This window comes from Cololabis saira, chromosome 15, assembly GCF_033807715.1.
Source record: "Cololabis saira isolate AMF1-May2022 chromosome 15, fColSai1.1, whole genome shotgun sequence".
Lineage (NCBI taxonomy): Eukaryota > Metazoa > Chordata > Actinopteri > Beloniformes > Belonidae > Cololabis > Cololabis saira.
Genome location: NC_084601.1, coordinates 7,876,945 through 7,901,424, shown reverse-complemented (window position 1 = coordinate 7,901,424; position 24,480 = coordinate 7,876,945). Strand labels below are relative to the sequence as shown.

The following is a 24,480-nucleotide window of genomic DNA, read 5'->3' as shown; positions in this document are numbered from 1 at the left end:
ATTAGAACACATTTAGCACAAATGACTACTGTCTTCACTACTACTCTGCAAATAATACACAATGAAACTAACTTATTTTCATATGAGATAATTAAATATCAAGAGGCATGACACAAATTTAAATTTGTAACTACTTCCGTCTAAAAATAAAAAAGATACTTCATTATTTTGGAAATGAGTTGTTTATATGTTCATTTTTGCATGACATCAAGTCCACGATGACGGAATTTTAAATGAGAGTTGGTGCCATATTGATCAGCTGAAAACAAGTACTATCATTTTATTAGATTGATCAGTTATGCCTTTCATAATTTTTTACTGATGTAATTTAAGAAGCTTAACCCAGACAGTAAACTGACTTTTTGAGTGCACGCACTTGTAACTGGAAGTATGTTTACAACAATTTTTATACCTTATATGATTACGTGCCGTTAAACACAATGGCTGGACGCACAACATGCAAAAACGATTTGACTCAACATCATTTTGTTGGCATGTTAGCCTATCAAACCAGTCAGTTATGGTAATAGCTTCAAAACATAGCTATCTGATAAAATACTGTGTTGGATGTATTGAATCAAATATATTGGTCACTAACCTGGGCCGGATTATCCATATACTGCACCAGCCAGCTAACTGGACCATATACGTCATATTTTGTTATTTTCTCTATATATTGGCTGGAATAGGAGCAAACAGGTACAGCAGTAACCAATGATATAATAAAAATAATAATAATAAAATAAAAAGAATTGCGTTTGAGTGAGTGCCTTAACAACCTATGTATACCAATATATAACAATCTAACAGTCTACACATGGCTATTTTATTATTATTTATTATTTATTATTATTTTATGTGCTGTTCCCTACCTTCACATCAGCTCATTCAGTAGGCCTGTTTGATTGTTTATTTGATATGCTGTAATAGTTTTGCATGTCAGACAGGCCATATATGATGGAAATGATGCTAGTTAACATGTGGTGTTACATTGGCATGTGAGTTGCATCCTGATTGGAGCATCAGTGTAGTATGGCGTTTGTAGACTCATGTCTATCTGTGGTTTTACTCTTAGTTCGTTGCTTGTGTTACATTTATTTGTAGTAAGTGTTGAGGATGTACTTCAGCAATATGTTCATGTAAATCTATGGTCTTTATAACCATAGTAAATTCCCTTTTTCTACCGTAAAATGTGGGAGGAGGGGGACACTTAAAGTGTGGTCACCCTGGGGAACCAGAGTTAATTGGGGTCTGCACTTAACATAAAGAAAGGAAAGGTTTTTTTTTAATATAATTTATTCGTGTCAAAGGTTAAACAAACATGGCAAATATACATTCCATACAAATACATTTGTAATCAAAAATGAGGTTTCTAAAGGGAACAGTAGATTGGACACTGTATGTAAACATGAGAATAAAGTGTATAGAGATGAAATGTCCCATGACAATTATACAGTAATATAATATGAAAATAAGGTACAAACAACAATAAATGAATTAAATACATGACATTTAAAGTAAAATAATACAATAAAGTCCATCATACAAGGGGTAAGTAAGGATATCAGTCTTCTAAATCAGTGGGAAAATGTCTTAACACTTCATACATTTTTTGTGCTTTTGTTTCAGTTATTAGTTTTAAAGATTTTAAATATAATCCAAATTAATTTAAAAAAACAACACATTTGGGGGATGACTTTAAATATCTATTTTTATGAATAAAGAATTTGGCTAAACAGAGCATTACATTACAACAGAGTTCATCACTTTTGTTTTGTAAAAACATGCCGAATGTTATATTATCTTTAGAAATAGAAGTTGGGAAGGATAAAATCCTTCGCTTTATCCATTTGTGAATGTCAAGCCAGAACATAAGTACCGCATGAGAAAAATATATGGAATGAACAAATATTATCATCAAAACCAAACCGTGATCTGAGTAGTTCTTTGGAAGATAAAAAAGGAAAGTTCTGCATAAGTAAGTCAGAAGTGCGTTTTGTCAGGGGTCCAACCTGAGGCCTCTGGCTGAGACTTCTAACGTCAGGCCTGGCTCTAGAAAAACTCACCGACTGTGTCAAGAAAAAGCCCTTTGAATTTGATGATATATGGGGAAGGTTCTTAACTTTTCTTAAAAATGGTGATATTGATAAGGCCTTGTAAGCATGAATATACGGTGAGCTGAGATAATTTATACTTTATATAAATACTTACATTTCAACATTTTAACAAAGGGATAATACACATAGGCCTGTACCTATGGACATGTGTATGTGTGCATGTATATATGCGTATGTGTGTGTGTCTGTGTGTGTGTGTATACATATATATATGTATACACAGTATGCGTGTGTGTATGTATGAATGTATTATTGTATTATTGCTTATATAAATACTGTATGACACTGTACTAGTTTATAAAACTAAAACATTTTTGTGAAAAGGGTAGGCGTCATAAGCTTATATATATATATATATATATATATATATATATATATATATATATATATATATATATATATATATATATATATATATATATATATATATATATATATATATATATATATATGTGTGTGTGTGTATACACCAAAAATTATATATGTTTTTTTGTATGGCACCGACGAATTGCACCTGTACTGGGAATTGAAAAGGGCCAGTAAACTAAACTAAACTAGACTTTTTGAATGTCCTTGCCCTTGTCTTGTTTTTGGTTTTGTGTTTTTGCGTTGTGCTGCCAATTGGGGTTTTTGTATTACTTTGCATTATGTGGAAATCTAACGGCTGATTTATGGTTCTGCGTTACACCAACGCAGAGCGTACGGCGTACGTTGCGCGTCGCCTCGTACCATACGGCTTCGATTTAACGCAGAACCATAATTCAGGCTTAAGAGCCGGCATTCCCCTTTAAAACAACCATCGGCCTATCCGCTTGTTTTGCATGCCACCTCTACGCCCCGCCCCTTTATGCAAATGAGCGTGACGTCGGCGGAAGCCGGCGCTGCGTCTGTTGTGCCGACAGATATCCCCTTAAAGGCGTATTTAAAGCCCTGGCTGGAGCGCTGGAGCAGCGGGTAAACATATGCAACGAGAGCTGCTGCGGAGGACAGCGACTCTCCCCCCTCTCAGCGAAGGAAATAGGGAGCCAGAGAGGCTGACACGACCTGGCAAGGTGAGGGCTGGTGTCCGGCTGGAGGCTGGAGGCTCTAGCCCGGCCGGCCGAGGGGTTTAGACGTGTTTTGCAGCCGCCGCTGCTGGTTGGCTCCGGCGGGCGGAACACACAGCATCTCAGGTTGCTGCTGCTGCAGAGAGCCGGGGAGGAGAAGAGGAGGGGAGGCTTTTACACTAGTTTATGTAGGCCTGGGTCAAAAACAAAACAGAAGAGGGAGGCTGGAGGTGCAGGCTGATAATTGCAGAGAGGTCGGGATTTGATGATTTATGGTTCCGCGTTACACCGACGCAGAATTACGGCGTAGGCTACGCCGTCGTTTTAACGCAGAACCATAAATCAGGCTATAATATAAGGGACTGACAATTGCAGAGAGGTCTGGATCCATAATTAAATAATTACATTACAATGTAAGCAGTCAAGGAAGGTGATCCGAAAGTTTTCTTTGGAGTTTGTCCAATGAAAACATGTATGGTTTGAAAGGTTTCATTTATTTCACTGCTGTTGGCTTTTGGTATTAAGGCTGATTTATGGTTCCACGTTACACCGACGCAGAGCCTACGGCGTTGATTTAACGCAGGACCATAAATCAGGCTTAAGTCAGGATGATGCCGTTTCCATTAGTGAATGAGACACCAGAGCCTGTAGGAACATAAAAACTGGAAAAACTACCAGCATGTTTGGGTGGAGAGCTGTTCAGACTGCCCACTAAAACTGGTGGAAATATAAGGGAATGTCATGCTATTTAGTCAAGTAGGCTACTAATTAGTGAGTTGTTTACCATCAGCTGCTGGTGTGCTTACATGTCATCATCTGGGATTTTCCTCCTGACTGCAATTCTTACCAGTCACTGAAGTTGTTCCTGAAGCAGCATTTGTGGAACAATTTCAGGTTTTATCTTCTATATCTTCTACTTCTTAAAAGTATCTTCATCGTCTTAACCTGCTTGTTGTCAGACATCTCTCTTGAGGTATTGTACAAGGTTCATCATTTAACCTGTTATTCTGTTAACCCAGAATTATTGATTTAGTCACAGGTTATAACACATGGAAGTGTTATAACCCATGACATATTTATTACTTAAATACATAACAAATATTTGTATTGAAATTCGGCAGCAAGGGAGGAGCGACACAAATACCAGTCTCAAAGGAATTACTGATATATTCTTTTGTGTTATGAGAGCGCAAGAATGTGTGTGTGTGTTTGCTGCTGTGATGGTAGCTGTATTGATGTTATGTGAAGTAAAGCTGATATCAGGAACACCATGGTGATTTATTGTATCTAACCTTTCGGTGTGTGTGTATGTGTGTGTGTGTAGGTACGACATCAGGGCTTAAGATTGCAGCCTGGGCCAAACACAACGTCTCCGAGACATTTATGAAGCTTTCAATGCCTTTTGGTGAGTCTCACCTGGATGTACACACACATTTACACGTACACAAAGACAACAACAACCAATTCCGGTGCATTTTTAAGTCCTTCTTTTCTGTATTATTTGGATGTATGATATTGTACATCTGGCCAAAACACAACAAAGGTCTCAAAAAAGGCAGAAAATGGTCAACATATATATATTTAGCATCTTCTGTGTTTCAAGTCTAATAGGTTTTCAAACTCTTCATTGTGATGTGTCATGGTCTTGGTTCAGATTGTTCTGACAGGATCGTTGCTAATGAACGCACTCGAAAAATGAGTTTGGGCTCTTGGTTTGGTTGTCGTGCTGTTAGGGTTTCAGTTTACTCACTGAAGACCGGCCGGTTCAGCTGAAATGAAAGCAATCAACTTCCTCTTGATGAGGTCTTTGCTGACTGGTGGTTTCTGCTGTGTCAGCATCAGGTTAATACGCACGCACGCACGCACGCACGCACGCACGCACGCACGCACGCACGCACGCACGCACGCACGGACGCACGCACGCACGCACGCACGCACGCACGCACGCACACACACACACACACACACACACACACACACACACACACACACACACACAAATCTATTCACGAGAAGACAGTCACATGAGCATAAACAAGTTCTCTGCACACAGACATACATTTGTATTACATGCAAAGCATTTGTCAAGGGACTAGATCGTATTTCCATAAACAAAATGTGGATCCCGTCTTTAGTGGGGCTTTAAGAGCCAATAACCAGGTTTATAAGTGCTTTATTACAATAGAAACAGGACAAAATACTCGATGTTTGGAACTAAAATGTAAGACCATGTGCCATTCAATTAGTAAATTGTTATCTGTGCGTTGAATTATGGCTCAGCAATTAACATTAATCCTCTAAGACCAATCATATTTCATATTTCTAAACTGACTAGGTCATGTTTTGAGGACACTTGGTGTTGCTCATCTCACAGGAACCTCTGTAACATGATGTCCAGGAGATGGTTGGTGTCCAGAATTGAAGTTCTTGTCTACAACTCTCAGCTTTCTTTTGAGGGACTAGAAAATGAGTCAAGGCTCGAAAAATTGTAAAAAGGCTTGAAAAATTTGGCAAAAATTGTGCCAAATCTTGGATGTCAGATGAAGCACAAAAGGACATTTTTCAACTTTTTCTTCAGAGGATCCATCTAAAGTTGTGGAGATGAAGTTGTTCTTATGACACCGTTCAGGTTTTACTCTTGTTTGGTATCTTGCTTGGGCAATGCTGTCATGTCCATTGTAGCTTTGTGAACTAATTTGATCATTGTTGATGTGTCACATTAGTGCAGTAAAGAGATTTCTCAGGGTCTTTTTTTTTTTCGACTAGTGGGGACAAGAGACTTCAATTCTTTGACAACAATTCTGACATTTAAACACATTTTCTTTCATATTATATTGAAACTGATAGTTTAACCCGGAAAAAAAATTGTGCTGCTTAAATACGAAGCTTCTCCCAGTAAGCTTAGTTTAAAAACTGGAAACTGAGGAAATGTGTGGCATTAATCAGCATGACGGTAATAATAGGTATTGCCTTTACTCTCAGGATTTAGCGCTGGTCATCATTCTTCCCATCAGTGAAGCTACAAGCTAGAAACGAACAAATATACTGTTCATAGGAAAAAGAGAAGCATTACAAAATTTGGTTTTGGTCAAATCTAATTTAATTTGATGATTAGATAATACTTGCCTTTTTGCGATACATGCACTCACACACACAGGCAAGCATGTCTGGCTTTGTATCCTGAGCCTTGATCCTGTGTGTGTAGATGACCTGGTGTGTGTGTGTGTGTGTGTGTTATTTTCTAATCTGACAGGAAAAGGGAAAGAAATTGGTGTTTTCTCACTGGTGATAAGAGGTTAAGACTGCAATTCATCTTCTCTACTATTGTCTCATTTAGACCAGTAACACTCAAATCTACACCAAATCAGAGACACAAACGTATATATTTCAGCTTCAGTTTCTGGTCTGTTTTATATATTTTGATATGAAACGATTTTAAAAACATAATGGAGATGTGGCCATTTGAAGTTAAAGAATGGATGAACCTATCTAAAACCTCTAATGACTACCACTGATGTCCTGAAAGAAGAGAGTTGATTTTTATGGTTTACTTTGCTAATGGTGCAGGATGGTGCATTTGTTTGTTTGTCTAAGATGCATATATATGTGTGGGTGTCAATAGATTTTCAGCAATAGTCCATGCATGGCTGGTTGGTTGTTGATGGAAGTTCTATAAACAAAGTTTGATGTAGAAGAGGGAAATATGGAGGTCCAGTTTTGGGATAAAGGACACTTCTCTACAGGACACCTCAGGTGTAATATGTCATATGGGAGATTGTAAATAAAGAGACAAACGTTCTCAGCTCTGCTCCTTTCTGTGTTGTTGGTCATTTTCCTTTTTCCCCCTGCTTGTTTCCATTTGTTTTCCATCCATCAACTTTTTTAATTCTGCGTTTTAGTGTTTTTTAAACTCATCGTCTACTGTGAAAAGAAAGCGGTGGTTCTCACTGATGCATTCAATCTTTCTCTGTCTCAAGGACATGGTTTACTGAACTGAATTGATTTTTAAAGATGATAAGCGAATTTGTCACCTTGGAAATAAATGCTGGGAAACCTGTGGCATTGCGAAATGTTTTTGATCGAAATTTGCAGTTTTTTTTGTGTGTTTTTAGTGCTGATGAATTCACTTCAAACTTTCTTTTAAAGCCTGCAAGGATGGAAAGTTTGCTGGCGAGTCCACACACATATTTTTAAAAGGAATCCTTAAGAGTGCATAGAAGCATCTAGGACTATGGAGCCTGGAGTTGTTAATGCATGTTGTTATGGTTATGTAGGTGACAATTTGAAAGTAGACAATGAGACCCCTCTATAATAGATATTTTCTTTGCACCACATTCAAATAACTGAAATAATTATTGTATTTATTTATTGGTGATGTCAAGTGTGGTGAAAGAAATGCTACACTATATGGATAAAACTAGTTGGACTCCTGGTCATTACACCATAAGGGACTGTAATTACCTTGTATTTAAATACATACAGTTTAATATGGGTTTGGTGCCTCTTTTGTAGCTATAACGGTTTCCATTCTTTTTGGAAGGATTCCCACAAGATATTGAGGTTTTTGTGGGAATTTATTCTGTGGAACATTAATGACGTTGGGCACTGGTTGAACAACAAGGCCTGGCTGGCAGTCTCTCCTCCAGTTCAGCCCAAAGGTGCCACTCAAGTTCTAACATTAAACAACGTCCTTTTAGTCTTTGATTTATCTACTGGGGCAAAGTTATGTTGGAAATGACCTTCTCCGAACTGTTATCTTAAAGTTGGAAGCAAAGCATTGTCCAAAATGATGATCTAAGGCTTGCATACAGATGCTTTGCAATTGAAAGCTATTTTATGAAGCCCCCACTAAACAGTTTTTGTGCTTACTTTAATGTTGTTGGAGTCTTTTATGCACTAAATAACTTTAGCAATTGTTGATCCCTGATTTTATGTGGTCTTTCACTTTGTGGCTGAGAGGCTGTCGTTCCCAAATGCTGCCACGTTCTAATAACGTCATTTATAGTTTACTGTGGAATATTCAGTGGTGATTAGATTTCCTGAATCGTCTTATTGTAGGTATCTCACTATCATAGTGCCATGCACTATGAAAACAAAACAAAAAACAAAACTGAACCAAATATTTGGTTTAAATTTTTTGGTTTTCGGAAAATCTTGAGAACAATTTGACTTAGGCCATTATTTTAAGAAGGTGTCAATATGAACTTGTCATTGATGTTTGCATTGATGCGAACCCTTGTCTCCTGGGGGGACATGCATATGTTTGAGTCTTGCCGCAGCCAACATTCTTCCTTCTTCAAAATGTAGATTTTTGCATATCTTGATACAAGCGTGCTGTAACCAGGGAAGTAAAGTGGCATTGTCCGTTTGGCATTGACTCATGATGAAAAAGCTCAAATTTACCCTGATTACACTTTTATTCAGGCTGTGTGTTCCCAATTTTAAATTTAACAATCTATAATCAATGAGCCACATTTACTCTTTATGAGCATCAAATTGCCTTTCAGTTAAACTTCTAGAAAGTTGACTGGATGCCAGAGACGATTGGCAAAAAAAGGCCTTATTTTTGCATTGAAGTATAAAAGTATATACCACACCCATTTTTTTTCTTACACACTTATCTCTGTAATTGTCGCTGTGTCAGTTTACTGTCTGACATTTTGGGGGTATGTTATGTGAGATATAAAATATTTGGCTACCGGCATGGCAAGGCAGTTGTCTGCTCAGCATGCAGCTACAACATTAATACAAAAAGTGCATGTGAGTGCCAAACATTACAAAGGATAAAACAATGCTTTTATTCTGAAAAGAAATACATTTATAGAGTTATCAGAAGTTTAAATGCAATGTCCTCACACAAATACTGCCCCTACATAAAGATGCAGTGATTGTTGCATATAAAGGTGCTAAAAACATTCTTAAGAGGGCAACTACGACCATGCAAACAGACTTGACTTGACTCTGGCTTTTTGGGCAATTAAAGAGCCTAATTTTTGCAAACATTCACTCCCTACAGTTGAAAAATAATGTTTTTTGCCTGTTTTTGTTTTTTCAAATTTAGAGGGTGCAGCCTCTAATTTTGATTTTCTCTGCACCTAATAGGCAACAAATTGTAACATGTTTTGGTGGTTTCAGTGCATTCTTATCAGCAGAATCCCGACAGTTGAACATTTCTAGCCTTGAGGACATTGAATGTCTCAGGGAGGAAGATGAATGCGGCGGTTTAAGCTGATTCACTGTCCAAAAATGTTCCCTGGAGAACACATACGAAATGTTATGTGTAGTCCAAGGACACATTAGCCCCTTTCACACAGCCAGTTCGAGGCGGGAACGTTGCGCCTTTAAGCCGCCTCGCTGTTCTGTGTGAAAGTCACGGAGGCGGAATGGGGGGGCCAAGTGGCCCCACCAATAAGCCGGCAGCGGAGGTAGTCACAGAGCCGTCACAGAGACGAAACGGGGTCTGTGTGAATGACACAGCCGGCATGCCGCTGACATGACGGTCGGACTGACGCTGTCGTCACGCCTCTGATTGCGGAACGCCGGCATGCTGTGTGAATTTACAGACGGGAGCGGCGTTATGCCGGCGTTGTATGGTTCTGTGTGAACCAACAAAGGCGGCGTATTGGCAGGACTTCTTTACACCAATATTGCGGAATCTCTGTGTGAAAGGGGCTAGTGTTTCACCTAGAGTGGCTTAACAGACCGTTTCAAGGGTTGCTCTCGTTTAGCTCTGTGCACTTGTTGTAGGGCAAGACAAGTTCAACAACAATTCAACAACAAAGTGATTCAAAGTGCTTTACAAAGACATTAAAACATAAATCAAAAGCATGATTTAAAATGTAACCAAAAATAAAAATAAAAACAATAGTTAAAATAAGATAAAAATCAGTTGTTAAAATATGATTAAGTTTTGAAAAGTACCAGCACCCAACATCATACTCCTGGTAGGATCATGGTGACCATTAGTCTTACTATGCAAAGCAAAGAGTGACTGTTTCTGCCAACAAAGTTTTGAAAATAAATCCTAAGATGTCTGTGAATGAATGAATGAATGAATGAATGAATGAATGAATGAATGAATGAATGAATTTTATTTTTGTGTCATGTCCGAAGACCCATCCCTTACAGGATTATAAGACACCAGAAACAGAAAATCATCAATATACAATATCACACTCACTTAATTTGCGAGCTGCACAATGTACACCGGAAAAAACAAAATAAATTAAAAAATAAAAATAAATAAAATAAAAATACCAGAATGGATATTTTCCCATATATGTTACTTTTCTTCGTTTATCCCACGCTTTCTCTAAATAGTCAGCAAGTACAAATACTTCATGCATCACTTACCCACATCAAATCCAAATTCTTACACCTATCAAATAATGTCTGACGCAACTCTGTGTGTATATGCCTACACAACTGAAGCACACACATACATACAGTAGATAAAGGGTTTTCAATGTAGGAAGTAAGAAGAAGGAATTAGGGGGAGTCCAAGGTAGAATCTATATATTGATGTCAGTTTACTGCTGAATATAGGATTTTATTGGACGGATATATATTGACTTTTTTTTTACCAGATAGGCCAGTGATTGTCCCAGTCCTGAATGTGAATGTGTCTGTAAAGGTCTGAGGGAGGTGGTTGGGTGTTTTGGTGCATGAGAGGAGAAGATAACTGGGTGTGTGCCTGTAAAGCCAGTAACACTGCATTCACAGTAAGAGACAGACTTTTGCCACAACAGAAGAAAATCCTTTCAATGCCGAGAAAAAATCTTTAAAGAATCACAACCAGTGAATATTACATAGAGAGTTTGCATTTGTTTTTGTGCTTATTAGCTTCTGTTTTTGTTTAATCTTACCAACGTTTTATAACCGATGTGGCACAATATGACGTGTGTCAGAAATTCAATTTAATTAGACTTAGGTTGAAATGTTATACCGTTTCCCACGGACTGCCTTTGTGGCTCGTAGGTGTCTGCAGGTTTGACGAGATGCTCGGGGACATATGGTTTGTGTACAACCCGTGCAAAATTTCACACGTGCAGTCATTATTTCTGACTGTGAAAATCAGAACGTGAGAAGGAGAAGAGCAAAAAGCTCGATCACATGTCATTGCATGAATTTAATTTAACTTATTTGGAAGACTTTTGGAACAATTTCAGGAGGTTGGGGTTAACTTTCTTGCACAGTAGTTGAGTATTTTGATGCTATACTTCGCTGCTGACAACAAAACTGAACTAAAACAAACTGAACAGTTTGGCTGTATTGATTAATTTTGCATTTTTATCAGCAACAAGCAGGTGTCTAGTAATGAGTAAGACTTTGTTTTCGTGTTTTTCTTTCCTAGAATATTCCATTAAATGTGTGGGCAGGGTCCAAACAGCCCACATTCCAAGTCTCACGCAATTCTGAACACGTCTGTACGTGCACTTATCATTCTTTTGGCCTGTTGTCAACTCTGCTTATGTGAAACAATAATGTTGGTTACAAGATAAAACCAAAAACATCAGTGTTAAGCTGCTTTCAGCAGGCAGGCTCATGTGGCGAGTTGATGTGCGACTCAGCATCAGCTTTACGGTTTTCTTATTTGTCAGTGGGAGGTAAAACTGTTCATAGTGACAGGCAGTCCTTGGTGGCAGTGTTCACCACAAAACAGAAATGAACGCCCATCAGCAAGAGACGTGTAAAGTTGATGCCTGCTACTTCTTGGTAGGTTATTTAGTTTTGTTCCTCTTGGTCACGTGATCGGCTCCCAGCTCCCCTGTGGGTAAAAGCCTCGGGGAGGAGGAAGAGGATACCCACTCATGAAGGCCTGTGTGAGGGGGGGCCGGTCCCCTGGGCCAGAAACACAGGATGCAGATGGGGGTTGCAGTAATATGATGTTGAGTATGGTGTACTGTACTGTAAGGGGCACAGACAGGGTTGAGGTGGTGTGCGTGTGTGTGTATGTGTGTGTGTGCATGCATATACACTTGTGTGTAAGGTGACACAGGAGGTACGTGACCACAGTCCTCAAGTAGGCCAACGCAGACTGTTAACAGGTTTTGCACAAGGGGTCTTTGATAGTCACATGCAGGCGAACAAGTGGAGAAAAATGTTTATGGGGATGTAGGTTACATAAAAATTAACTACTAGTCACCATGTTATCCACTGTCTAGACCAGGGGTCGGCAACCCAAAATGTTGAAAGAGGCGTATTGGACCAAAAACACAAAAAACAAATATGTCTGGAGCCGCAAAAAATGAAAAGTCTTGTATAGGCGTTAGAATAAAGGCAACACATGCTGCATGTTTCTATATTAGTTATAACTGGGGGAAGATTTTTTTTTTCATTATGCACTTCGAGAAAAAAGTCGAAATGTCGAGACAAAAGTCAAAATTTAGAGAAAAAAGTCGAAATGACGAGAAAAAAGTCAAAATTTCGAGAAAAAAGTTGAAATGTCGAGATTAAAAAGGAAAGGAAAAAGGAAGAAAAAAAGAGAAAAAAAGGAAAAAAAAAGATACCGTAATTAAAAGGAAAAAAAGCAGAAAAAAAAGGTCAAACATTTTTGAAAAAGCTCCAGGGAGCCACTAAAGAGGCTCTAGAGCCGCGGGTTGCCGACCCCCGGTCTAGACAGACCTAGGCCCTAAACAGACCTTTAGAGATTAAAACAATAGTGTGTGATGGTTTTTTGGGGGTTTGGCTTTGGTGTTCGCAAAAAAGTAATATCAGCTTGCTGTTGCAATGTAACTGTTTTTCAAATAATAGAGTAGGGATGTCACGAAACTCTAAGCATCTTTAGCGTGCTTACAGCTAGTCTATCTTCAGCTTGAAAAAAGCATTACATGATGGAAATATGTATAGAGGAAAAATAACAAAAAAGAAAGAAGTTAAATGTGCAAATAGAAATATGCAGGTTATAAATGCATTCATTATGAATATAGACCAACCAGAGTGCAAACTAACTAGCCAGAATATTAGCCGGCTGGGTTAGAAATAACCGTTAGGATGACTAAGCTGCCGCTGTATACACACTTCCCTTCCATTATCTCTGAAACCCATGTGGGGACAGAAACCGGTGATGGTCACTTGACATTTAAGAATATTTAGATTTAACATAAAATTGAAGGACGAGAAACCGAGTGACAGTGTCTGTGATCATTTCAGAGATGTTGTTTGTGTAAATATGCACACAAAGTCCTTGTGGTTCCAGGTTTCCAGGCTCGCGAGCCACTCACAATCCTGAAACAAATATCAATCAGTGCGATGCTGGCTTTCTCGCAATTTCCTTCTGGAGTAAAAAAAGCTGACTGGGACCTCAGCGTTCTATTAGCAGATGAAGAGAGTGAGGCTGATTAATGATGCCCCTCAGCTACCTTAATCAGTAATGTTCCCTGCAGCTGAGCCAAGATCACACACCACCAGATTGCTACACTTAAGTGTGTTTTCTCTCTTAAGTAATGCAGTTTTCTCTGCAGAAACTTGCTAAACTTGTCCAATTCCAGAAAACTTGGATCGGTGCTGCTTCTTTCACAGCAGACTTCCTCGTCTGACTTGGATCGGTGTGTGTCAGCAGAATGACTGGTAGATTAGTCTGAACTCAGACTCGGAGACACTGTTGGTGCTCGTGTCCTCTCATCATTTCATCATGATGATGGCTAAAGGTTAAAGTGATCGAGGACATTTCACCTCTATTTTGAGAGATGGCAGCTGTAAGTTCAGGTGAGGCTCAGATAGAAGGTTTACAAGGTTTAGAGGGATAAAAACACACCAGTGGCAGGTACATGGAAGTATTTTTAGTATCCATGTGTGTGTGTGTGTGTGTGTGTGTGTGTGTGTGTGTGTGTGTGTGTGTGTGTGTGTGTGTGTGTGTGTGTGTGTGTGTGTGTGTGTGTGTGTGTGTGTGTGTGTGTGTGTGTGTGTGTGTGAGAGTTTTTTATTGGAGTGTGTCATATTACATCACATTCATAGAGTGCTGTATAGTGATATTAGTGCTGTGTTTAAGTGAGGGATTTGTTATTGATGCTGGTGCACGTTGAGGCACATGTGCTCGCTCCACTGCAGCAGCACTGCACCATAGTGCACGCATCCCGTCTCCGTCTGATCCCACCGCTGCCTTGCTCTCTTATCCACGCCGTCTGCTTCTTAAAGCTGGAAATATGCCCACAATAGAATGCCTTTTAGTGCATTTAAGTGTTAAAGTGTTTGAGTGTTTTTCTGCCTTCACAATACATCTTCCTGTGACGTTTACAAGAAGATGTAGCCACAGACTAAAGAGTCTCTGTGTTCCAGGCAAAGTTTCTGGATAAAAGAAAGACTCAAAGAGCTGCACACACAATGCCTTAAACTAAATTTAAAACCTAACAAAACATTCTGCATTCTAACAAAAGTGCTTCTGTAGGACTTTTTCTGTATTCAAAACATTAAACTCGAACCAGTGTACAAGTTAAAGTATAATAATTATTCTTGCCATCAAATACTTTATTTTTATTTTATACCCGTCATACCAGTTCAGTAATTCTGTTGCTTTATCTACAATCTTGACTCCAAGCTTAAGATCAAAGTGGAGATTTTTGGTCACACCACACGCCTCCATAGTAATTGTCAAGCATAGTGGTGGAAGGGTGATGGTTTAGGCTTGTTGTTTTGCTGCCACTGGATGTGGGCAACATGGAATCAGTACTCGAATTGAGGGGGGGTGAGGGGGGATGGCATCCCCCCTAAATTTAAAAACGGTCAAAATCATCCCCCCCTTTCCATCCCTTATGTCATTTCATCAATGAATGTGGTTTTACTGCTATTTCAACATTTAGAGTCATCACCAGAAAAATAACACCAGAAAAATAACTTATTTGACAATTTTCCCCTGTTTCAAGTAAATTTTCACTTGAAATAAGTAGAAAAATCTGCCAGTGGGACAAGATTTATCTTCTTATTACAAGCAAAAAAATCTTGTTCCACAGGCAGATTTTTCTACTTATTTTAAGTTACTAAAATGAGACATTTTAACTAGAAATAAAACAAATATTCTTGTTAAGATTTTGAGTTTTTGCAGTGATCCATTTTACTTATCCTGTGAAGGACAGAGGCATATTGATAAGTTCAGAAAACAGTTTTTTATTGTTGTGTTTTGATGTATTTGATGTAAGCCCAGTGGATATTTAAAGCTTACAGAAGGCTGCATTTAACTGCTGCTATGTCATTCCTGCAGTATTTCTGCAGGTGTTTTGGTCAGTACTATTATTTGTAATATATTATGTTATTTGTAATCAGCACAAATTATCTGTCCCCATATGATAAAAATCCACCATCCCCCCCTGATTTTCTTTTACAACTTGAGTACTGCATGGAATCAATGAGTCACTCCTTCGTGAACTAAGGTGTTTTAAAGTCAAATATGAGGCCGTCTGTCCAACCGCCAAAGCTTTTGTGAGTTTGGGACATGCAGCAGGACAATGATCCCAATCACAGCAGGAAATAGGCACTATAATGGAAAAATCCCAGTCCTGTGTGTCTCTTTATTTTAGTTACAACTCTTCTTTCCTTAAATGTCACACAAAGACAGATGGACACAAACATCCACAGGCCCCAACGGTTTATGAACATAAACCTGAGGTTTGTAATCTATATCTAGCTCTATTTGGGTCAGTGTTATGTATTTTGCAGAGCGATCATGTGCCTTGCAGCTCTGTGACGTCAAAATTCACATCTGCATGGAAGCAAAGTTCCAGGAAAGATAAGGTAGCGATATACTGATTGCTAATATGTTTGCTGTTGAATATTTAAAGCTCTATGTCAATTAGATATCTGATCATAATGGCTGTAAATCATCAAATCCAATCGCAATATGATGCATTCACATCATTTATCTCGTTAATGGTTCAAAACTCTACTTTATTCAATTTACAATGATATAAATTGGCAGAAATAAGGAGTCTGGGACTGGAACGGGGAGGCAACAGTATGATCCTCAGATATGGATATGGTGCAAACTCAGAGAGCAATCAGATACGTGGAACATGAATTAAGATTGTGTTATTAACTGTGGTGTGATCAAGCTCAAAAGAACTGTCACATTCATTACTATTGCTGGGGCTCAGATGAGATCTGTGACATGTTTTAATGAAAACCAGAGTTAAATTGTGGCAGCAAAGTGCACACTAAAGAGCTCTTCTTTTGATTCACTTGCATCTTTCTCCTGAAAATCCCTGCATCTAAACAAGTTATCCTGCTTTTAATGGAATTTTATGAAACAGATGTTTTTGAATGAAGAATCACTGAATGATGCGTCATTCAGTCAATATCATTCACGAGCTGCCCCATCTCATGAGTACACGGTTTATAAACAAAACATAATTTCACTTGGAAATTAATTTTAGCTGTAGATTATAAGAGAAGCCTTTGACTGGAATTTATGTAACAAGAGAGGTAAGCAGTTCTTAAAAATAGGTTTTGAGAGTCAAAAATCAAGTTTACTTTAAGGTGGGAGTTACTTGTAACTATGTCAATTCTTCAACTTGTTAATGAATAAATTAATTCATAACCATACAACGTATCACATATATAAAAACCGATTTTTTGGCTTCACATAAAAAATAAAATGACCGCTGAAATCAATTTGAATACCAGGAAGTTATTGCAGCAAAGAGAAATATAAATGGAAAAAAATCAAACGATTTCCTTTGGTCTTTTAGTTTTCATGAAGAATTTAATTTTTAATTTAGTTTGCTTTTATTGAGTGTTATGTCAGGTTGTCGGTGTTGACTCTTGCATTTACCGATGTTAGATTTTCTTAGATTTATATAATCTATTTGGTTAATGTTTTTTTCATGTCTGTCCTACATAAAAATCCAATTTTTACTTTTTTTTTTTTTAAGCTTTTTCCATGGCATCATATTTATAAATCAGGGTTTCTTGCTTAGAAACACAGAAAGGGAGCTTAAAAAAAGAAAACACAACAAAACAAAACAAACCAGGGAAACAGAGATCTGATATGATGTAAGGAAGTCCGAGCTTGACCTGATTTCATCTGTGTGTGACAGGTAATCTGGTCTGGCACAAGAATAAACACTCACTAAAATAGTCCTGTGTGTTTTGTTGTGCGTGTTTCTGTAGTTTAAAGCCTGTGTGGGTGTACGTGTGGGTGTACGTGTGGATCTGTGAGGCACCGGAGACGACACACTCTTAATACACCGTCACCTTTAACTTTCCAGGCATCTACTTTCCTTCCCTTCTGCTCTTGCTGTCCTCTAGCTTTCAGCCCTTGTTTTTCATTCTCTTTGTCTACCTGAACATAACATTTCTTGCAAAGCACGTCTTTATATTACAATTTCCTCTTTGGTCATCACCTTGTTTTCTGTCTTTCTTCACTTTTCCCCTTTTTCCTTCCTCACCTTTTCTCCCCCTCACCTCCCTCTCACATGAGACTGTAATGCTGGATCCCAAAGAAGCTTAAGAATAATTCTATACAAACTGAACTCACGCACACACACTCACTTAAACAAACACACACACAAATATACATACGCAAACAATAGATACTAGTGCTACATATGCATGCACCTATTATCAGATGGCATTTACTTATTTGTAAGAATTGCAGATGCAGCCAAGATGAGGTTGTCAGTTCAGATTCCTTCATGCATGTTACAAGAGATGATCAACATAGTTGCAGCATATAAAGGGCATACATGGAAAAAGAAACAATCTTCACTTTCTTACCTGCCTCCTTGTTTGTGTGTGTAGCGGTAGAGCATGGAGAGCGATGGCTGAAAGCCAAACAGAGTTGGTCGCAAAAAAAAAAAAAATCCACCTCAATTATATGGAATTGGTTTGGGTTCTCTGCAAGTGATCAAACTCAAGGAAATGTAATTTGCAAAGTGTGCACAGAAACCAGTTGCACATCGGGTGGTAACCCAACGAATGTGTTTAATCACCTGAAGAGGAAGCACCCCGAACAGTCTGCTGAGAGCCCGACAGCGAGGGGCCCGGCGGCACCGCAGGGCGGACGCAGGAGCAGCGTGAGAGCAGAACACACGACATTAACACAGGCGTTTCACAAAGACTCCATATGGCAAGTCAAGCAAGCGATGGAAAGTAACAGAAGCTGTTACCTTTTATCTCGCGAAGGATACGGTACTGTTCCAAAAAGGTAGAAAAACAAGGGTTTTTGTTTTTCCAATTTAAGATCGTGATAAAATAAAAATCGTGGTCTGCTAGAGACCTATCACAGCTGTCAACCGGTGGGAACCAGACCCTGGATATTACTAAACCATGACAGGACCACAAACATTCACATGAGGTCAGTTGAAAACTGACATGTCCTGACCTAACATAGTACCCAGAAAAACCCACACAAGCACAGGGAGAACATGCAAACTGTACTTCCAATTCCAAAAGAGGCATGCGCCACAGATGAGGAGTGGAGGTGAGATACTAACACCGTGTCCTAACTGCATGCGAGTGTCCGACTATCGCGTCGCACTGCGTGACATTGGACGCTCTCTGTCCACACTGAAACCGTTATGGGCCCCCCACATTATTTTGATTGACAGCTGAAACTCTCCTTTTACCCACCTCGCGACACGCTGATTGTCAGGAATCCGCACAGCTCAGCGAGGTCAACGGACGAGACAAAGCGAACGCGACTCCCATTGGTCAGTCTCTCGCTAAGCAGAGACTGGCTGTCACATTAATGATTAAGGTAAATGAAAAAGACTGAAGCTTTAGATAATAAGTTGTGAAACTTCCAGCTCCCTGGCGATCTCCCTCCAGCAGCTGCCACTTTATTGAGGTTTTTGTAGTGAATGAGGAGGAATCATAGAGATAACTTCTCATTTCAACTAACTGGATCAGCCGTTCCTCATCCGTGACCGTTTCCTACAGCGCTTTCAACCGGCTTTCATTGCGAGCGACAGAAAGAAAATAGAAGCAGGGCGTCCGACAAATGTTCAGCTCAAAACGGCGCGTCGTGCTGTAGAGCGCTGCGTCGCTGCGGCCAGTTAGGACAGTCCAATAGAAAATAAAGCAATGGAATTGATTTTGTCGCATCGCATGCAGTTATGACACGCTGTAAGTCTACCCTTTAAAACCAGCCGCAATAAACAGAGTTGTCCAGACATGGCTAAACTAATGTATAAATATATATCTCTTTTGTGGTTTTTGATCAAAGCAGACAGAATTTAATTATTATATCCTAATTATTTTGAAAAAAGGCAACAATATGTCACCATTAATGTATATATGTAATGCATATTAATGTATATAATGATCAGCAGTATTAAAAAATTGCATATTAAATCACAATATTGAGAAAAAACAAATCACAATTAGATTATTTTCCAAAATTGTTCAGCCCTACTTAGCATAAAATAATTTTGGCATCTCCACTCCGCTGGGATCTGCTTTTGATTCCCAGCTTAACCACGATTTATGTTTCCCTCACATACCAGTCCAACCAGATCTGAGCTTGTTGTTGTTATCGAGTGTTTTATAACATTTCAGCACAGAGGCTTTGGCTCACATTTTAACTTGGTTTACATATAAATAAATGTGAACAGTAGTTGTGTGTGCGTGTGTGTGTGTGTGTGTTTGTGTGCGTGTGAAGGTCAGGTGAAGAGGGGCTTGTGTCTTTACCTTTTGATAAAATATTAATAAACATGTTCAGTACGTCATGAATGTTAATGGTGAAATGTGAGAGCACTGAAAAATAGTGCGGGGAGATGAAGAGAGGAGCCAGTGAAAGTAACAAACAGCAGGCAGAGAAATATTTTCCATCACGGTCTCATCCATGTCTAGTTTTTTTCTTTGTCTCGCACCAACCTTGGTTTCTCTCGACTAACCTCTCCTTTCATCACCTGTAAAAGCCATCCTTCCTTCTAACCTTTTGTCCTTTCCTCACCACTCTCAATCCCTATTTCTCACTTTACTTTGCTTCCCAGTCTCTCCCTAAGAGGCTTGATGAGTCTTAGCATTGTTAGTGATATATGTGTGTTGTTCACGTGGTAAGAATTAGTGTTATGGGGTGTTGAAACACAAACACACACACATTACGGTACTCAGAACTGGTGTTGAACTTCTACAAAGACTGTTTAGTTTTTCCTTCTCTGTGAGGCATGTTATTAGGTGAGAGCTTTTTCTTTTTTTTAAATCATATCTCTCATGTATCCTCACTAAACACACAAGCCCTCTATTTAAAACAGTAGCTTGATCTGAAAACCTTTCAACTCACCAACACATTGGAGTCTTTCATCCGTCCAGTTTCAAGGACGGTCCGAGTGTCTGTGAAGAGGAATCATGCGCACAGACCAATTACACCAGTTAAAATAGCTCTTTTCATAGGAGAGAACACATGCATGTGTGTGTCTTACTGGTGGTATCAGGATATTAGGTTTCAAACTACTGAAGAATACTCTACTGAAAGTTATACTCTCAAATTCAAGTATTTGCAGGTTGGTAGCTCCTTTATCCTTATGGTGGTAATTTTGGTATATATTCAAATGTTCAATAATTCATTCAATTTCCACCTCTTGCTCAGTATAATAAAGGTTGAGTGCTCACTTTTGTACTTGAGCAAGAGCAAGAAGACATTCTGGGGAAAATTGGTGAAGGAATATAACTACGGTGTTCTTGAAGAGCATGGTCTGCCTACGGGGGGCTGTCCTGGCCTGGATAGTTGGGGGTCCTGCTTCAGGCCTGGATAGTTGGGGGTCCTGCTTCAGGCCTGGATGGTTGGGGGTCCTGCAGTCCTGGCCTGGATAGTTGGGGGTCCTGCTTCAGGCCTGGATAGTTGGGGGTCCTGCTCCAGGGCTTTATAGCCGTGGTGTGGGCCTCTCTCTGTCTGGGTGGGGGGGTCTCTGCGGCGGTGTCCCCTGTAGTCATGGGCTTGGACAGCTCTCGGTGTGAATGGCTCCCATAGGACGGTGTTTCCTCACCTGGTCTATCGGTGCTCGGCCTTACTCCATTTTTATCACAAGGGTGGGGGTGCCGGGTGGGTCTGCATCTGTATAGTATGCTGTGTGTGTGTGTGTGTGTGTGTGTGTGTGTGTGTGTGTGTGTGTGTGTGTGTGTATGTCGTATGAATGAGGGTACGGGGAGTGGGGGGGGGTCAAGGGAGATTGTTTCTTTTTACGTATTAATGTAAAGCACTTTGTGTTGCACTCCAGCTGTATGAAAAGTGCAATATAAATAAATAAAGTTTAAGTTTAAGCATGGCTGCTTTTGACGAAACGAAAACATCCACCAAATATCTCAAAATTGGAGAAACTAGAACCAGCATTTGTTTGCAGCCTTGCAATTCTTTTTCTTGCACAGATAGAAATAAAGGATGAAGAAAACAAAAATATTTTTTATAAAAAATATGCCTTTTATAAAATCCCAAGTATTTTCTTAGTTTTCTTATGTCAGTTGATACACACCTTGTTTCTTTTTTTTGTTTATATATTCTGGTCTAATGCAGTGTTAGCATTAACTTTATGTTCATTTGTTGTTTTCTTTTCTTTCATTTCTTTTGTATTTGAATTCAAACAAACACCAATTCACGGCTCCCTGTGTTGCTAACATTTTGCAACATGGTTATGTCTGTATAAAAAAAAAAACAAAAAAAAACAGACAAACTGAACTGACTGTATTTTTTTTTTCTCTCTTTCTTTCTTCCCCATCTCTCCTGCTGTCTCCTGGTGATGTGCCGGCGTTTTTGTCCAGATTGATCAGCCAATCGATGGGGATTTTCAGAGGAGCTCCGCCTGCCATTGCCACCTGCCCTCCTCCTCCTCCCCCCGCCTGCTGCAGCGTCTCGCTCGCCCCCCACACCGTCATCCAGCCCTCCATCCAGCCCTCCATACAAAAAATGACTCTGGAACTCACCGAGTGGTCTTCTATATGGAATTTTACCGCTTGTAATAGACAGTAGAAAGAAACAAAGAGAGGGAAACCTCAATGACAAAAAAGCCATAAACACCCTCTCCACACCCACACACGCACATACACACACACACAAACGCACAGCCACACTCAGCAAAACCAACAAACCAAATAAATCTTGACAGTTTTCTCGGCAAGATCTCACACACCACAACATAAACACACAACTATACAAAGTCACTCTTGGAATGTACTGCTTCTGTGAAATTTAAACGGCTTCCTTTTAATTTTTTTTTTAATTCTCTACAAGCCCTGGGAAAACTGGTTTCCTACTGTGGATAGAAAAAAAAGAGGATTAAATTTTTCTTTTAACTTGTTTAGAGGAGATCTGATAGGTGATTTGGTTTTTTGTCTTCACAACTTTAGAAGATTTGGAGATTACATTTTTATTTAGCGTTAATTGCCTTTAGCAGGAAGTTTTAATTGCATTACCTCGAATACTGAAAGACCCTTTCAGCTTTTAATCTTACTGTAAGTAAGGATCCATCATATCTAAATATCTGGTATATTACCTAAAGAGCCAGCCAGTGAAATCTACTGATTGCAGATTGTAGCCTGTAATGATTTTGATGAAGTTACTTCAAGGAAGTCACTACTAGTTGTAAAGTAGTACAAGTGAGAGATTACTAGATTTTGGAAGCAGAGAATTATTTTTTCTGGCTTTGTGCGTTAGGATTGCGTGTGCTTCTTTCCCTGTTGCCTGCATGCCCTCCACCATGCCTCCCCAGAACACAGAGGCTGATGCTGTGCAGGTCGGGTCTCTGGCCGGTGGGGTTAAAGCCGGAAAGTCATCGGCATCAGGCCCCGAGGAGGACACGGGTGGAACGGGCGGCGAGGCGGATGGATTGGGGGCTGGAGGGGGAGGGGGTAAAAGTGGAGGAGAAGAGTCAGCAAGCGAAGGATCGGTGGAGGGGATCCCTTTAAAGAAATGGGTGATGCACGGCGCCGTGATGTTTGGCCGGGAGTTCTGCTACGCCATGGAGACGGCGCTGGTGACGCCTGTGCTGCTGCAAATAGGTGAGTCCTGACAACATACTGTATGATCTTACAAGAAAGAGCCCACGTTAGGCTCTTTACAGGATCTCATGTTGTTCTGGGTATGTTAAGTATGATACATTTGTTCAGTGGCAAAACAGGAGATAAAAACACAAGTTCACCCCAAAAGTTTTGAAAAAAGTCATGGAATTAGTTTTTTTCTCGCATAACATTTAGTAATAACAGCCTATAAGGTAGATTTAAAATTGATCAATAAATATTTTGTAACGAAAAGTCTCGCACGTTCTCACGCGTGACGTGTCTAGCATCTTGAGCATCATGCAGATCGGATCGAGTGACCACATTCTCCAACAGTTATTTACAGTTATTACAGTTATATTAGATTACTATACAAAATATACAACATATATTACAACATGCTGGTATATCAGTGTTAGTTTAAACAAATGTTTGTATAAAACCATAATTGTCATTAGATCTCCACTGTGGTGACTTTTTACATAGTTTTATTACTATATTTCACTCATACATTGATGTTTTAGAGGTCATGTATAGTCATGGAAACTTGCTGCACCCTGTACTCTATGTTGATCACGTGGGCTGTTGTCAGAACTGGCTGATATACCACTGGCAAGAACTCATTTTGCCAAAATGTGTTGCAAAGTGTTCAAACAACATTCAAACAACGGGCTTATCAGTAAGACCCGCCCCCTCAAACACAGATAAGCCAATGGCTGTTGAGCATCAGTTCCACAGGGGCCAGAGCTCGGACATCTATACATTTCACCTCTATAGAAAATAAACATCTTGAGTTTATTTTATTCCATTTCTTAAATCCAAACCATTCTCCTTTGGATTAAGTTGCAAACTAATGCTAATATCCAGATGATAAACAAGGATGTCTATATTTGTTATGTGGTAAATGACAGCAACAATTGAATTATTGAGTGAGGTGCGTTTGACTGCGTGACGCTACGTGGCGTTACACGCCCTTTCATGTTGGCTTTCTTCCAGTTAGTTGGAACAATTAGTAAACAAACTCAGCAGATTTCAAGCAACTGTAGAAGGAGGACAACAACATGCAAAAATATTGACGCCTTCTTCTGCTGCTGTGTTGTTGTCATGCCATGGCTGTTGTTATTCCCACTTCCGCAGTCTCATCACTTCCGAAAAGGGATGCTTGACTAGTTGAGTTTGTAAATGCATTTCTTTAAAAAAAAACTATTTAGCACCATTAGTTTGTTCCTAAAAGCGATGCACGTGTGACGTGAACTCACGGTATCTGATGCATGCATGTTACACAGAAGTAATATTCAACTTAATGTAGCTCTTTTCTTTTGCTAAATCATTATGGGAAATGAAATGAAACGCAGGGCGTTGGATAGATCACTTGGTTGGCCACGGTCCACGCCGCT

General features: G+C 39.4%; 1 protein-coding gene across 1 annotated transcript in view; it reads left to right on the top strand.

The window, feature by feature from the left end:
- The first annotated feature begins 3,046 nt into the window (after window positions 1-3,046).
- LOC133461457 (solute carrier family 45 member 4) overlaps window positions 3,047-24,480 on the top strand; it is a 71,115-nt gene continuing 49,681 nt past the window's right edge. Inside the window, exons 1-3 of the mRNA XM_061742378.1 lie at window positions 3,047-3,169; window positions 4,488-4,568; window positions 21,851-23,086. Coding sequence (XP_061598362.1) covers window positions 22,774-23,086 — 313 coding nt within the window. The 5' untranslated portion in view covers window positions 3,047-3,169; window positions 4,488-4,568; window positions 21,851-22,773. The remainder of the gene's footprint in view (window positions 3,170-4,487; window positions 4,569-21,850; window positions 23,087-24,480) is intronic.